General features: G+C 44.4%; 5 protein-coding genes across 5 annotated transcripts; 3 read left to right on the top strand and 2 right to left on the bottom strand.

Moving 5' to 3' along the window:
• Positions 1-585: 585 nt before the first annotated feature.
• V865_007451 (uncharacterized protein) lies at positions 586-894 on the top strand (the record flags this gene model as incomplete). The annotated part of the gene is made up of 1 exon (XM_066231198.1): positions 586-894. One exon carries the CDS (start codon positions 586-588, stop codon positions 892-894), a length of 309 nt encoding a protein of 102 aa, XP_066087295.1.
• Positions 895-2,521: 1,627 nt separating this feature from the next.
• V865_007450 (uncharacterized protein) lies at positions 2,522-3,424 on the top strand (the record flags this gene model as incomplete). The annotated part of the gene is made up of 1 exon (XM_066231197.1): positions 2,522-3,424. The coding sequence occupies one exon, from the start codon at positions 2,522-2,524 to the stop codon at positions 3,422-3,424; it is 903 nt and encodes a 300-aa protein (XP_066087294.1).
• Positions 3,425-7,784: 4,360 nt separating this feature from the next.
• V865_007449 (uncharacterized protein) lies at positions 7,785-9,538 on the bottom strand (the record flags this gene model as incomplete). The annotated part of the gene is made up of 6 exons (XM_066231196.1): positions 7,785-8,090; positions 8,191-8,485; positions 8,593-8,911; positions 8,975-9,055; positions 9,128-9,298; positions 9,427-9,538. The coding sequence occupies 6 exons, from the start codon at positions 9,536-9,538 to the stop codon at positions 7,785-7,787; spliced, it is 1,284 nt and encodes a 427-aa protein (XP_066087293.1).
• A 689-nt stretch (positions 9,539-10,227) lies between these two features.
• On the bottom strand, positions 10,228-11,962 carry V865_007448 (uncharacterized protein; the record flags this gene model as incomplete). The annotated part of the gene is made up of 9 exons (XM_066231195.1): positions 10,228-10,291; positions 10,351-10,508; positions 10,573-10,743; positions 10,824-10,936; positions 11,008-11,136; positions 11,207-11,457; positions 11,541-11,639; positions 11,691-11,765; positions 11,820-11,962. The coding sequence occupies 9 exons, from the start codon at positions 11,960-11,962 to the stop codon at positions 10,228-10,230; spliced, it is 1,203 nt and encodes a 400-aa protein (XP_066087292.1).
• Positions 11,963-12,377: 415 nt separating this feature from the next.
• Positions 12,378-14,101, top strand: V865_007447 (adenylosuccinate synthetase; the record flags this gene model as incomplete). The annotated part of the gene is made up of 7 exons (XM_066231194.1): positions 12,378-12,387; positions 12,444-12,465; positions 12,520-12,689; positions 12,763-12,858; positions 12,935-13,224; positions 13,316-13,817; positions 13,899-14,101. The coding sequence occupies 7 exons, from the start codon at positions 12,378-12,380 to the stop codon at positions 14,099-14,101; spliced, it is 1,293 nt and encodes a 430-aa protein (XP_066087291.1).
• Positions 14,102-14,364: the final 263 nt, after the last annotated feature.

Genomic DNA, 14,364 nt, shown 5'->3' with positions numbered 1-14,364 from the left:
ATGACAGAGAAGAAAAAGAAGGGGGTTGTAGGACCGTGTTGTCTCCTTGATTTATAATTGCAACTCAACTCAACAACAAGAGCAAAAGTCCGCCTCGGAAGAACCGGAGTTGTAACTTTTTTCTCCTCTCTTGCTAATCACCTTGATCACCTCATCGCACCGTAGATCCGGTCATGCGCCAAGCCGATTCAGTTTTTTTCTTCTCCCTCGTGTCTGTTACGTAATGTTGGGATGAGCGATCCCTTTTGCTGTCTTGTATCTCGCCAATAAATAGTGCACTTTGTTCGAATTCCTTTCCGAGCTACAATCCCAGATGTGACGATGTAAAGGAGATCGACAATTCGAATACTCGGCGAGGGACCTCAATACTAGCTGCCGTACAATAGTAAGCTACTGTTTGTACGATTGCCTCATTCACGTGATGACACAGGTCTCAACCTTAACATCTGTACGTTGTCGTACTAGACACAATTCTCTCCCATGCAGTCCCCCCTGTATCTTGTGCGATATGAAGACTCGTCTTTGTGATCTTTATATCCATCAACATTGCACTTACCCCATCGCATATATTGCTTAACCAACAAAATGAGACTCGCTATCATCCTCACCTCGCTCATAGCCTGTACAGTCAATTCAGTTCACGCAGGCTGTAAAGACCCTCACCATCTCTCTGGGCACTTAGCATTCTACTGTGTGGACGAAGTCACTCAAATCGAGTTCGAATATGTTGATGTGAACGACCGATTTGCCAATATCGAGAACGAAGCAGACTTGGCAGAAGTGGTTTATCAGACTTATCATGATTCCATATACCATACACCTGCTCAACGTCCTATCTTTGGAAGTGATGAAACTGAAGAAGGAGGGTGGACCAGACGGGATGAGACGGCGTAGGGGAACAAATCTGGGTATGTCTTCTCCGAGGTTCTACAAGTCACGTGTCAACCAGAACGGTCTCACTAATCACCGTGCAGCCATTTCAGATCATGCAACACCACTCAACTTGTCTTCAATTCCATCAAAATCGAAACTTATTCAGTATGCACTGTGATGCTTGCATGCATATCCTGTACGTTTCTTTTTGTCATGCACGTACCAGGAAGGGTTCCAGCGAGACAGGTTTATCGCCAGGGCAGACTGGCTAAGAATAGCTTAACGGACCATAGTAGATTCAAGACCGGTCTCACTCATACAGAGCCACTGCTAAACTGGTATTCGTACTCTATTCAAGTATTACTAGACGTACGAATATATCTATATCGTTACGACTCGCCCGAGATAGTATCCTTCCCTTCACTCGTGACTCTGTCGACTGAAAATCACCGACATGAAGGTATCAGGAAGCGAGGTATGGACGTAAGACCGTTAAGAATACTAACATCACCGATATAACAACCCGCTTCGAGAATCTAAAGCGAGAGCTGGTAGCCCTCTTTTTTTTTAAGGGGGGGGGGGGACAAGTAAGAGGGGGAAATGGGAATTTTGAGCGATTCAACAAGTAAGCCTCGCTTCCATTATCGTAAATAACATTGAATGCCCCTATCTCAGGTTCATCGGACACGGCTTATCAAATTGCGGATTACTGACGAGCCTGAAGCTTATCGCACGGCTGTAAAGTCAAGGCACGGCGGATTTCAACCTGACGAGCTTCAGGCACTCATCACAAACACCAGAGCACGCTCTACTGTATTCTATCTCTGTGTAGTTTTGCAACTGTATTTGAAAGCCTCGAATCCTGACTCCATGTGATGTCAAGATGGCCCGATGATTTGAGGCTTGAAATCTCTCTGTCTCTTAGCCAGCCAGCTAGAGTCGTCAGTCATGTCCTGTCAGCTTCAGGACAGCTTGAATATCCTGTCAAGCCAATTGTACTGTATAATGCATGCAAAGGTGCTGCTTACGATGAACCCCAGTTTAACGAGACTTGTTCGTTGAACTTGTACGATCTGAACCAATTGTTCCGGCCGTAAGTATCTGAGGAACCCGATCCGAAGGCACCCCTCTAGCTTAAAGCCACTGTGGTTTAGATACCGTTACTACAGTATTAAACAGCACATGAGACGACCGCAAGAATAGGGGTCGATGTAGCATCGCTTGATTGCTGGATGCATATGACACAATGTACGTGAAATGGAGGTATGGTACTAAAAGTGCCTGTCTCAGAATAGGTGACATACAGTCTGCCATGATAGGAACTTATCCGCTTCCTAAACGATTCACAAGAGTTATGGGGACCAACTAGATTTGGACGCGGTATTGGTGACAAACACTTGTTGATACCCACCAACTACTATATAAAGAGCTCCTCAGACCCAAGTATCGTCTTCCTGTTGTCCTTCCTTCTCCTAACTCCTCAAAGGCATTCGGATTGGGGCGGCGATACTTGGTCTGATCAACTACCGTACAGGTACACCTCCTACAACTGTCAGCACTATAGAAGAACGATCTACAAACACACGAAGTTCCAATCATGGTGAACATTTCTAAATCAACATGTTCGGTGTACATATACACATCAATGATGTTTGCGTTGTTAACATTGGCAAGACCCGCGATTGCAGCGACATTAGCAAACCGCTCCAAGGATTATGAGTGGCTTCAAGACAAGAAGGCAGTAGCGGAGAGATACGCAAAAACGGCAAACAAACCCTATGCAATAATCCAACACGTCAACGATGAAGGGGTCACCAGTCCTGTGACGCTTCTGAATGGTCCTTGGCTATATAGCATAGTATACGGAGAAAACAAGAATGCTTCGCACGTAACAGCTAGGGGAACGCAAGGAAGTTTCGATTTATCGAATGCTGTCATCGTATTTCCAGAAGGCTCGAACGAAACTTTAGCAAAACGGGCTGACTGGACGTTCGATACCTCAGTCAACATATTAGGTTTGCAAGTGGGTGTACAAACGAAATGCGACTCTAACTGTAAAGGTGTAGTTATAGGATCAACGTTATTATACTTAGCATACAACGCTTTCGAAACATGGTTAGGTAGCGGTACCGGCTCTGCATCAAGGACCGATACTGAAAACAAACGGAAACGGACCACATGGTACATGTACTACACTATGCAAGTGGCCAACGAATACGACAACCAATGGCCCAGCACCACAGACGTACAAGGTGTGTTCTGGGAAATGATGGTGTTTCAAGATAAGAACAACCTCAAAAATTATGCTGTGTCAGCGGTACAAGGGCAAGCGCATTCCTTTGAATTCGATACGGGTAGAGTGGTAGTAGACACTTCGTTCTGCCTTTGGCCTAGCGGGGGAAGCTGCGATACCCCTGATTACCCTTGGGCTATAGGCTCAGACTTAGGGATTGATACAACCCACGATGACGGAAAACAACGAATATGCTACGGCCAACCATTGTTTGATAAAGATAATGGAGAACTGGCTTGTAACGGCGTTAACTATTAAGGAACATCTGATCAATCGCTGTTATTCGACAATCTTGTCGTCGCGGGTCTAAACATCCAGCTTTTTTCCGTCCCTCTCGAAAAACCAAGATATAACACACACAAAAACGAATTTTGCTATCGTCTCATCACTGTCTCACTCCTTCCCACTCAATTAACCCTTCATCAATCATCACTCACACGTCCTCTCCCGATCGGACTTGTCCATATGTGGTATCGGCTACCTCCATGACCGGTAATCGATGTCGTTCCCTTTGTAATCGTTTCCGACCAATAAGTCCTCACCTCCACTTGGAAATCATTCGTTTCCGTAGAAGCTTGTAAGACAAGGGATGGACATTAGGGGTTTCGAAAAGATACCATGAACTTCTTTCATTTCTTATGTCTATTTAACCCCTTTTCTCATCTTTCATTATGGACAATGAACTATAGGTATCAGATTGATATATATATATAATCATATACCTGACAAAGTTTCGTATTTGCCTCTTTTCCCCTCATGAATCCTCGATTGTTTTCTAATCTGATCACTATCTGGTTTCCCAATATGAGTCCGCGCTTGGATATCTGCTAACCTACTCGAGGATGCAACTGCTATTAATCCCTTGAATATCTCTCCTGCATGCCACAAGTTGTATGTATGACTCTGTGATACAGTAGCCGAGTAATGATTTTGTCTGATGATTTCATGCTGTCAAGTGGAGGCATGGACGTGCGCGCATTGCAAGCGCCTCTACAACCGACTTCAGCCTCAACCTGTCGCACTGCGTGCTTGTCCTATTTCACAATCGATCGTATCTCTTGATTTCTGATGTGACATCCTAGCACACGCGACTGAAAGCCCCACTCCTCTGATCAGGACATATCTACCCACTGGATATCCTGGATATCCTTTTCTTTCTTCTTCTATTCATGGATCATCCTTCATTAATATTACGCATTCAACACTCGGCAACGATATTTGATCAATTTCGTCGTGACGAGAGCATACGCAATAAAATCATCAATCAACCACGTTCACCTGACAAAATCTTCAATTGCAAGATGCAGAGCTCGATATATAATTGGATTTCATCATTATTCGGTATACATATACACTTTAATGGCTATTGTTTAGTTAAAATCGGCAAGATACCCACTTGCTCTGACATCAGCAGACCGCTATTCGATCGCCAAGACGAGCAACAAGGTTCACCGTTGGCTATCCGAGGCCAAGGCAACGGAGGAGAACTGAGCAATAACGACGGACAGGTAAAAGAATTAGATTACAACGACAATGATATCGCCAAAACGGGCGGAACGGACTTTTGAAGCTTCGGTCAACATGAGAGGGCTGTAACAGATCGTACATAGAAATTCCTTCGCATTTTGTCAAGGGCTAAAATCGGGGACGACGTAGTTATATATAGCAGAAAATCTTCTAGAGATGCGGCCGGGCAACGCTATAGGGTTTGCATCAAGGATTGATGACGGGAACGAACAACGTGGTTCATGTGTTATCGCGACGTCAGTGGCCAACGAACGATAATCGACGACTTAGCTCAAGTAGTTTCTTCCCCTATCATACCACACAACCCTGATCAACTTGTTCAACCGCCGTGTTGACCATCACCACCACTTGTAATCATTTCGGTCCCCGCTCTCCACTTCCGACACTGATCATAGCTTCAAGTCGAACTCTCTTATATCGGTATAAGACAGTAGCATAAGGAATAAAGCTTAAGGATTTAGAGTGTTTACCATATAGCTTTTCCCCTTTCATTCTCTTTGTTCAGCTTCACTTGTACTACTTTTGCTTTTACTAGAGGACACGTTTGCCAACCCCTATATACCGTCTGCAGTTTCGTATCTATTTCGTTCGCATATGGAATTTCAACCATAACTTTCAAAGCTTATGATATTTCAGTATTGACCTGCCCTTGAAACTTGCTCACCTACTCAAGAATTCAATGTCTATTATCCACTCCCCTGGAAGACCCTCTGTATGCGACGAGTTGCATGTATACATCTGTGATAGCTGAGCTATGGGACGCATCAAGTGGAGGCACGGACAAACCCGCATGAGCGTCTTCGACTGAATCTTTTATCTCCTCCTGTAATATCTTAGCACACCCAACTGAAGGGTCTGATCCTCTGCTCAAGACATCTCTGATCACTCGTGAGTTATCTATCAAAATGCATGCGACAGGTGACCATCCCTAAGTCTCACATTGGCTGACTTAGCCTAATGCTCCAGTATCCGTGTATAATATAGGTCAAGCTCACTTAAGCAGCACAAACAATGCCAAATCCGATAACCGAAATCACCGAAATGGATCCCACTACGAACGAGGTCATCCGCACTTTCCATTTGGACTTAACGAGAGAACAGCATGATAATCTGGTACGCGAATTAGCGGTGATATCTCATCCTTATCCTGTGCATTCCTCCTGGTCTTCCTGGTCTGCGCGCATACGCTATCATCGAGTACAAGGGTCAGAAAGCAAGGCATTCAAGTCATTGGATCATTTGCGAAATACACAATTGAGATGATAAGGGAATGACCAGACACCATAGGATATAACCCCACGGTAACCCGTAGATATGATACTCACATTGCCATACCCAGGCGTTGTATGTGTATCCCTAAATTTAGTATGCATAGAGCCCATATGTGTCTAAACCACCATACCATCTTCATGGATTATATCTATTCAGAGGGATGAGAGCCTTGCGCACGCCTTCAGCACTGACCTACCTTTGTAGATGTTGTTTACGCCAGTCATATCAGGTGGACGTGAAGAGTGGAGGCTCCGCTAGTTTAGGTATGCCTGATGTATGCAAGGCGCGCCAAATGCCACCTTCGCTCGTAAGATAATACCGTAATACCGCCGGCAGATTTGGAAGATTTTTTGGGTAACACGTCTCTGACCTCCACCTCGTGCAACGTCTATATAAACCGCCTTACAATCGTATCTCTTTATTGTTTTTCTTTTTTTTTTCTTCATTGATCATACTTTGCAGGTAGGTTACCCCCTATATTTCTCTCTCTTTTCAGTTCAAATCCGCTCTTTTCACCATCCCAACCGTCTTTTCCACAACTCTTCTACCGTATCTGCGAAAATTGCGGTCAGCTGACTTGGATTTTCACGATTTTTAGGATTTCTGTATAGTCACTGTCTCTTTTTTGCTAGTCCATACTAGCCACATTTTCCACGTCGAGGTGATGATAAAGTTACCCATCCGGCTCTTTCACAGAGACATTTAGCCGCTTCCCTTTCTCTCTCGGGAGAATAGGAAGGAGGTTATCGAAGAAGCTGGCGATTCACGTGGACTCATCTTTATCCCTTGTGGATTTCGAAGAGGGACGGAATCGTGGGTTTGGATGTGGCTTTCTGATCGACGCTTATCAATTTCATCTTTCTCAATCGTCCTCTTTTACGGTCAAAACTCGACTACCCGATTCGCTTGGAGGAAAGAGTTTGAACGAAGGAGGATGGTTTAGTTTGTATATATTGAAAGATGGGTATATATCAGTATATAGGTGAGCATGCAATTTCTAGTTGGAACGAACCGAATCAAAATTTCACTTTTCACATTCACATGCTTCCTGAACACTTCATCCCGTCCATACGTCCAACTCGCTTGGACCATCCCACCCTTACTATCGATTGATGACCTGAGTGCATTTGGCTTGAGGACTCTTGAATCCTTTTTGGGTTCAGGTCGTCGATGCTGAAAAAACCACGCTACCTTAAACTTTTACTTCTGACAATTCTCTTACTCGCTTAAAAATTTTCATATAATCACTCAGTTGAAAAATCGCAGAGCACAGTGGCTGACTATTGCGTTTTTCGCTTTGGACACTGTAGATTATCGTTCAACTTGTTTACCGTAGCATCGTTATCTCTATATGCATATGATCATACTGTTACCATCTCGTTATGCGTCGTTCTCGACATCACTACCCTCATGCTGTTCAGTTTGGGCTGGTATTAGAAATACTGAAATTACATTGTATTTACTTTGCTCTTCTCATACCACCACCTCATCATCACCCCCTACGGTATTCACTGAAGACTACGAACGATCTCTGGTCTTCTATGAAGTGATCGTATAAACATTTGAGCGGCGACCTCCTTACGCACCGATAACCTTACTTTGAGTACGCAAGATTTAACATTCACCTACAAATAATGCTGCCTTCACTTACCCGTCCGATTTCTGATACCCAGATTTCTGATGAGAGCACCATTGATTCTCCCATCTTGGCATGAGGATCCACAACTGGGCATATATTCTATACATGATCAACCGTCCATATCATATGATATTATGTACCTTCGTTCCCTCATATCTCCAATATACATAGGCTAGTATCCTAGTATCCCAATGCAGCCTGTTTTCTCAGAACTGCATCCGTAGTCTTTCCCTTCGGTTCATTATAATGATCCAATTTCTCTTTATCCTCTCCCTTTATACCCTCTCCATCCTCAACTTGTCCATTCGCCTTCTTCTCCTCTTTCATCTCTCTCACACAGGCGATGAAATCCTCTACTGCCTGAGGGGTGATCTGATGATGTACCACGCATCGTTCTCGTCCTACGATGATAGGGTTGGGCAAAGCGGCCAGTCGAGCCATCACTGCGTCTAAGGGTAGACCGATAGCTTGAGGTTGGAAGAAGACCTGTGCGTTGTCGGAGTAATCAATCATCAGCTAAACTCCATCCCTTAATTTGGGCAATCAAACTGTTTATGTATCTAACGTGAAGGACTAGCCAACTCACCATATTGGTATCTACCGGAGCTGCAATACCCACACCCAATTCCTTCAACCCCCCTTCCAACCTCTTTGCCAACTTGTGCGTATGAGCCAATCGAGGGAAATGATGAGTCAGAGCGTAATCTGCCGATGCAGCAATTCCACCACATTGCCTTATACCTCCTCCGAAAGCCTTTCTGAACCATTTGGCACGTTCGATGAATTCTTTGCTTCCTACCAGGATCGAGCCGATGGGTGCGCCTAGACCTTTGGACAAGCATAATGAGGCGGAGTCGAATGGTTCGAGAAGCTCGGTAAGGCTGGTGTGAGGGGGCTTGTTAGATCAGTAAATGCTTCTCTGCGTTGCATTCTCCATTTTCTACTTCTGTACGGTATGCTTTATCTGTTATGGGGTAAGGTCACTCACACAGTCTGTCTATCTTCTTCGCTAGCCGCATCCAGCCCCTTCTTCTCAATGACATCAGCAGCTACATTCCATATCCTCGCTCCATCAAGGTGCAATCCAATATCATTCTTCTTTGCCAATTCGCCAATCTTCACAATCTCCTCTTGAGGAAAGATTATGCCGCTGAGAGTGTTTTCCAAGCAGATTAATTTGGTAGGTGAGATATGTATGTTGGTTCCTAGCTGAAGTTGAGATTCGATATCTTCTGCTGTTAAGTGGAGACCGTTTGAAGGGAAGAGTTGGTGTGTGGTAGCCTGGGAGAACATCGCTATTCCGCCGGCTACAAGAGCGAACGATCAACTTTTGCTTGATATTTACTAATATAGTCTAGGTATAGACCTACCTTCCATCTTATGTACGTGAGCTCTGTAATCTGTTATAACACTATGAGGAGGTTGTTTCATATGTGTTCTTATAGCAAGTTCTACATTGTTGGAATATCACGTCAGCTCCACCATGTGTAGATATAGAAGATCAAAGAAGAAGAAATACTGACGATTGGTCATAGTACCACTGACAGCGAACATGGCAGCTTCCTTCCCTGTCAACTTTGCTACTCTTCTTTCCAACGCTGTGGTAGATGGATCTTCAGAGTAGACGTCGTCTCCTCGGGAAGCTTTGAGGGAATGGAGTAGTTGGGCATCGGTAGGTACAGTTAGAGTATCGCCTATCAAAGAGTGATGGAGGTCAGTCTGGATGGTACAGCACACCGATGAAGGCAACGATTAGGAGAAAGCAGAGTGGTACCTTCTGAATAGCGGAGGGCTATTGTGATGGGATGGAAGAGATACTCACTCCTGAAATCACGAGCTACTCGCTGTACGCTCTCGACATTCTCTTTACCTCCCACTTCGACCGTAACTTCACTAAGAGGGTTATAAGGTATCGATACAGGTGGGATCGTCATTTTTGTTGATGCAGTCGAATGATAGAGACGAGGGATTATTGGGGTAGATGAGACCGATTTGTGGAGGGCGGGTGATACTATATATACAATTCTTCTAAGAGGTAGTCGACTCGAAATGGGGATGAGGTTCATTCGTATTTCCCCTTGTGTATATACGTCGCTGCGAGGGAGAGAGAGATCTATCCAGATAACAGATGGCCAATCCTACTGTCGGAATGACGACTTTGTTTCTTGCGATGGCCAAAATCCAATGATTATGGCCAATCTTGCATGAGTCTGATTGTATATGAATTATTATGGCAAATTGAGAAGATAATGGTGTATGCAAAATGGCAAATAACTCGAGGATTATGGCCAATTCTCCAGATTAACGTGACCCTCGTGATACCATATCTGCCTTGTATAAGATTAGCGAGATAAACCCCCAAACGGTCATATCCGAACTCATTATACCAGTCAAACCCGTCGGGTAACAGATTGAAGACTATATATATAGTCAGTCAGTAGGCATGCATGATATCTCATACGAGATCATGTTGTGCTTGCATTGCGAATATCTATGCATCTATACTCGTCTATGAAAAGCATATAAGAGTGGTTATGTATGTTGCATAACGATATCAGAGGTCCCTTTTTCAGGTTCCCGGATGAGTATGTCACCATCAAAGGAACCATTCTACCCTTCCCTCTCACATAGTCCCATGCCCTAACAAACTCTTATTCCTAAATCCAACATTGAATTGCAACAACGAACTGATATCACTTGACATCAGCACATGAACACAACTGCTTCTAACCAGATTGCAACTCACTTGATATCCCTTACCCATCCACTTTCTTCACCTACCCTCTCGATACAAGGTATAGGATAAGGCGATTTCGTGATATGCACAGATTCTTTAGGGTTCAACAAGCACACTTCTTTACCGTCTATTGATAATTCAGCGGAAGATCGAGCAAGGGGCGATATCTTTTTGTGTCATATACATGGATCAGTAAAACAGATCTGGAGTATGCAGGTCGTAGGCACTCACCTCCAATTGCACAGATCCTCTTCCTGGTAGGATGACTGTCCTGAAACTCAATGATCGAGGTGCGATAGGAGTAAGTAAGAACGCGTCGGTCTCAGGGTGGGAGATTGGTCCACCGGCTGAGAGTGAATAGGCTGTTGACCCTGTTGGTGTGGAGAGAAGGATACCATCTGCCTATAAGAGCATGATAAACAGAGAAAAAATATTAGTAATGTCACTTTGTTGTGTTTAGAAAGGGGTATATGAAAACTTACCACTGCCTCTGTGAGATGTTGTCCGTCGAAATAAGCATCCACGACAGTAAGATGTGCATGTCTTCCTCTATGCAGAGTCACTTCATTCATCACTTGCCATCCTGCCTCTCCGACTAAACAGTCACAATACCAACATCAGCTTGGTAGTCTCTATCTGGAAAACGACAGTACCAGATAGACTGACCTGCCTTGGTACATCTATCCAGGACCTGCCCATTCGTAGAAAGCGGGGTACATGCCAACCTCATCCTATTTAGAACTGATACGGGTCCGTTCAATGTCGATTGGATAGTTGATGCTAATGAATCGATGTCTGCATGTTCCAATCATAATTATTAGCCTAATGTCACCTGTTGGAGGTGGTGATGCTGATGATGACTTACGGAAAGGTAACAAGAACCCTAAAGAGCCCATTGAAAAGCTCAGAACAGGTGGACATTCCCCTTGAGAAAACAAGTTGGACACATGTAATATCGTTCCATCTCCTCCTAGCGTCACTACCAAATTGGTATGAAGCGGTAATAACCCTTCGTCTCCTGGTGAAGCCACTATGAGATCTTCGAACTGAGGGTGGTCCAATGCCGTATGCGGTTCGACGATCAGACGCAGATGAGGATAGTGAGTTTTGAGGTATCTGCGAACCATATGTACCACCAAGATCAGCTACTCGCTTCCCTTAAATCGTTATATCAGACGAGATCTGATAGATCAGCTTACGATAGGATATCGCCCATTGCTTTGGTCGTCCTGGCATCTTCACGTTTCTGAATGAGAAGGATCGTAGTGGGTGAGGAGGTCCATTCGGAGAGTTGATGCCTATCTTACCGGATCAGTGATGAAGATGTTATGGTAGGATACCGCGCTTACGCAGAGGAGAACCTCGCTGCTGCCATCGATGACGATTCAGCTTTGGGCCAATCACATGGTTGAAGACGAGGCTTACTGGAATCGTTGATTAGCAAATTGACATTCATACGTTCGGAGACGGCTACTCACTTGGCTATTTCTTTCTCTGTAGGTCTAGGAAGATCCCTCAACTGATGTATCGACCGGTATATGAACCTTGCAACGCGCAGTGTTCGAGAAGGACGAAGCAATACCCTGGCCAGAGGCGCAGCTATGGAACTCGAACCGATCATCTTATCTCAGGCTGCTCAGGCAACTTGCGTCTCTCCGTTGACTGGATGAGTATCTATTTATCTCTTGTCTACTCGACATCTCCTAGATGGAAGGTGCAAGGTGGAGGTTGTTGATCTGGTCAAATGGATGATGTGATGTGGATTTTATTTTATCTTATTTACTGCAATCTGCCAACGAATAAACCCGAAATCAGCCTCAAACCCAAAGAAGCAAAAAAAGATTAAAACCACCCACTGGCACCCTGAAATCATGCTACCTGGACTACTGACTCGCTCGGTGGGTAATGGACAAAGTACAGAAGTAGCTAGTTCTTTCTTTTATCGATACATACGAGTATCAACGAAAGAATACTATACAGTATTTCACTCGCTTTTAGGTTGAGGTTACCTATAAACACAATACATCTTGCCTACGATGGCTCCATGTGAGTCATCTATAGCTCAACACCGGCACGATTTGAGCTGATATAATGACATATAGCCCCGGAAGGAGTATCCGTCGTGTACGTTCATTCTTTTTTTTCGTCCAAGCTCGAATGAAGCTTATAGTGCTGCAGACTCGGAGCCCAATGGGGTGACGAAGGTAAAGGTAAACTTGTCGATATCCTGGCTGCCGAAGCAGATATCTGCGCTAGGTGTGCCGGTGGGAACAACGCCGGTCATACTATCGTAGTTAGGAATGCTAAAGGTGAAAAGACAAGTTATGCTTTTAACCTTTTACCTTCTGGTGAGTTCACCCTCAACCATATCATCTGAGCTGCCTTTGTAGAGATGCTGATCATGTGCGTTGTGGTGCTTAGGTCTCATCAACCCTACTTGTACTGCCTTTATCGGTTCAGGTGTGGTCGTTCACGTACCTTCGCTTTTCAACGAACTTGATACTCTCGAAAGAAAAGGTGAGTAGACTTCCATTGGTGACCGTCAATAGGTATCGTTGTGCATTCACTGATCTTCTCCCTTCGCATGGTATAGGCCTCAAAGTATCTGACCGACTCAAGATCTCTGACCGAGCCCACCTCGTCATGGGATTCCATCAAATCGTTGACGGTCTTAAAGAAATTGAATTAGGCGGTTCATCAATCGGAACCACCAAGAAGGGTATCGGACCCGCTTACTCCTCTAAAGCTTCTCGATCAGGTTTGAGAGTTCATCATCTCTATGACCCATCTTTCCCTGCCAAGTTCAGAAAATTGGTAGAAGGTAGGTTCAAGAGATATGGTCATTTCGAATTTGATACAGAGGGCGAAATTGAGATGTACTTGGTGAGTTGGCAAAATTCCTCAATACGAGGATCGTCGTTATCCGCGATACGAAAGTGATATAAATGCTAATACTTTTGTGCCCACTCCCTAGGCATTCGCCGAGAGACTCCGACCTTACATCGTCGACGGTGTCACCTTCATTCACAACGCCTTACAATCCGGTAAAAAAGTTCTAGTCGAAGGTGCCAATGCCCTAATGTTAGATATCGACTACGGTACATACCCCTTTGTCACCTCTTCAGCTACTTCCATCGGAGGAGTAGTCACCGGTTTGGGTATTCCCACATTCGCTATTAAGAAGGTCGTTGGAGTGATCAAAGCGTACACTACCAGAGTAGGTGGTGGACCTTTCCCCACCGAACAGCTTAATACTGTTGGAGAGACGCTTCAAGAAGTCGGAGCCGAGTACGGAACGGTCACTGGACGAAGGAGGAGATGTGGTTGGTTAGATCTCGTAGTCATGAGATACTCTACGATGATCAACGGTTATACCTCCTTGAACTTGACTAAACTTGATGTGTTGGACGGATTCGAGGAAATTCAAGTGGCTACGGGTTACAAGATTGATGGTCAACAAATTGAAGGGTTCCCTGGTGAGTATCACATATTATGATCTGGTGTGCCGCAATCGCTTGTGAGGACGAGACTGAAGTCGTTTCGTTTGAATATCTTAGCCGATCTCGACCGACTCGCCCAGGTCGAAGTTGAATACACCACTTTACCAGGATGGAAGACGGATATCTCAAACTGTAAGACATACGAAGAGTTACCTGAAAACGCCAAAAAGTACATCAAGTACATTGAAGATTTCTTGAAAGTGAAGGTACAATACGTCGGTGTCGGTCCAGGTAGAGATCAGAATTTGATCTTGTTCTAGATCTAGACCTTCTCCTGTCCATACATACATATATCTCATTTACATCTTCTTAGAGACAAGAATCAGAAAACGGAAAAATGAACTGAGAGGGATTGAGTGGAAGAATGCATTGTTGATATTGCACATCACACTACTATACACACGCAACTGTGATATTTTGGATATCACTCATCTCCGTTCAATAAGTGGGAGTCCAGAGAAGCCCCATATACACTACTGATCTGCTCATCATAGAGACATTACTCATACGTCATCACTCAACC

The sequence above is a fragment of the Kwoniella europaea genome, chromosome 2 (genome assembly GCF_036810445.1).
Source record: "Kwoniella europaea PYCC6329 chromosome 2, complete sequence".
Lineage (NCBI taxonomy): Eukaryota > Fungi > Basidiomycota > Tremellomycetes > Tremellales > Cryptococcaceae > Kwoniella > Kwoniella europaea.
Note: the sequence above shows the minus strand (reverse complement) of the source record. Positions and strands in the feature narration are given on the sequence as shown.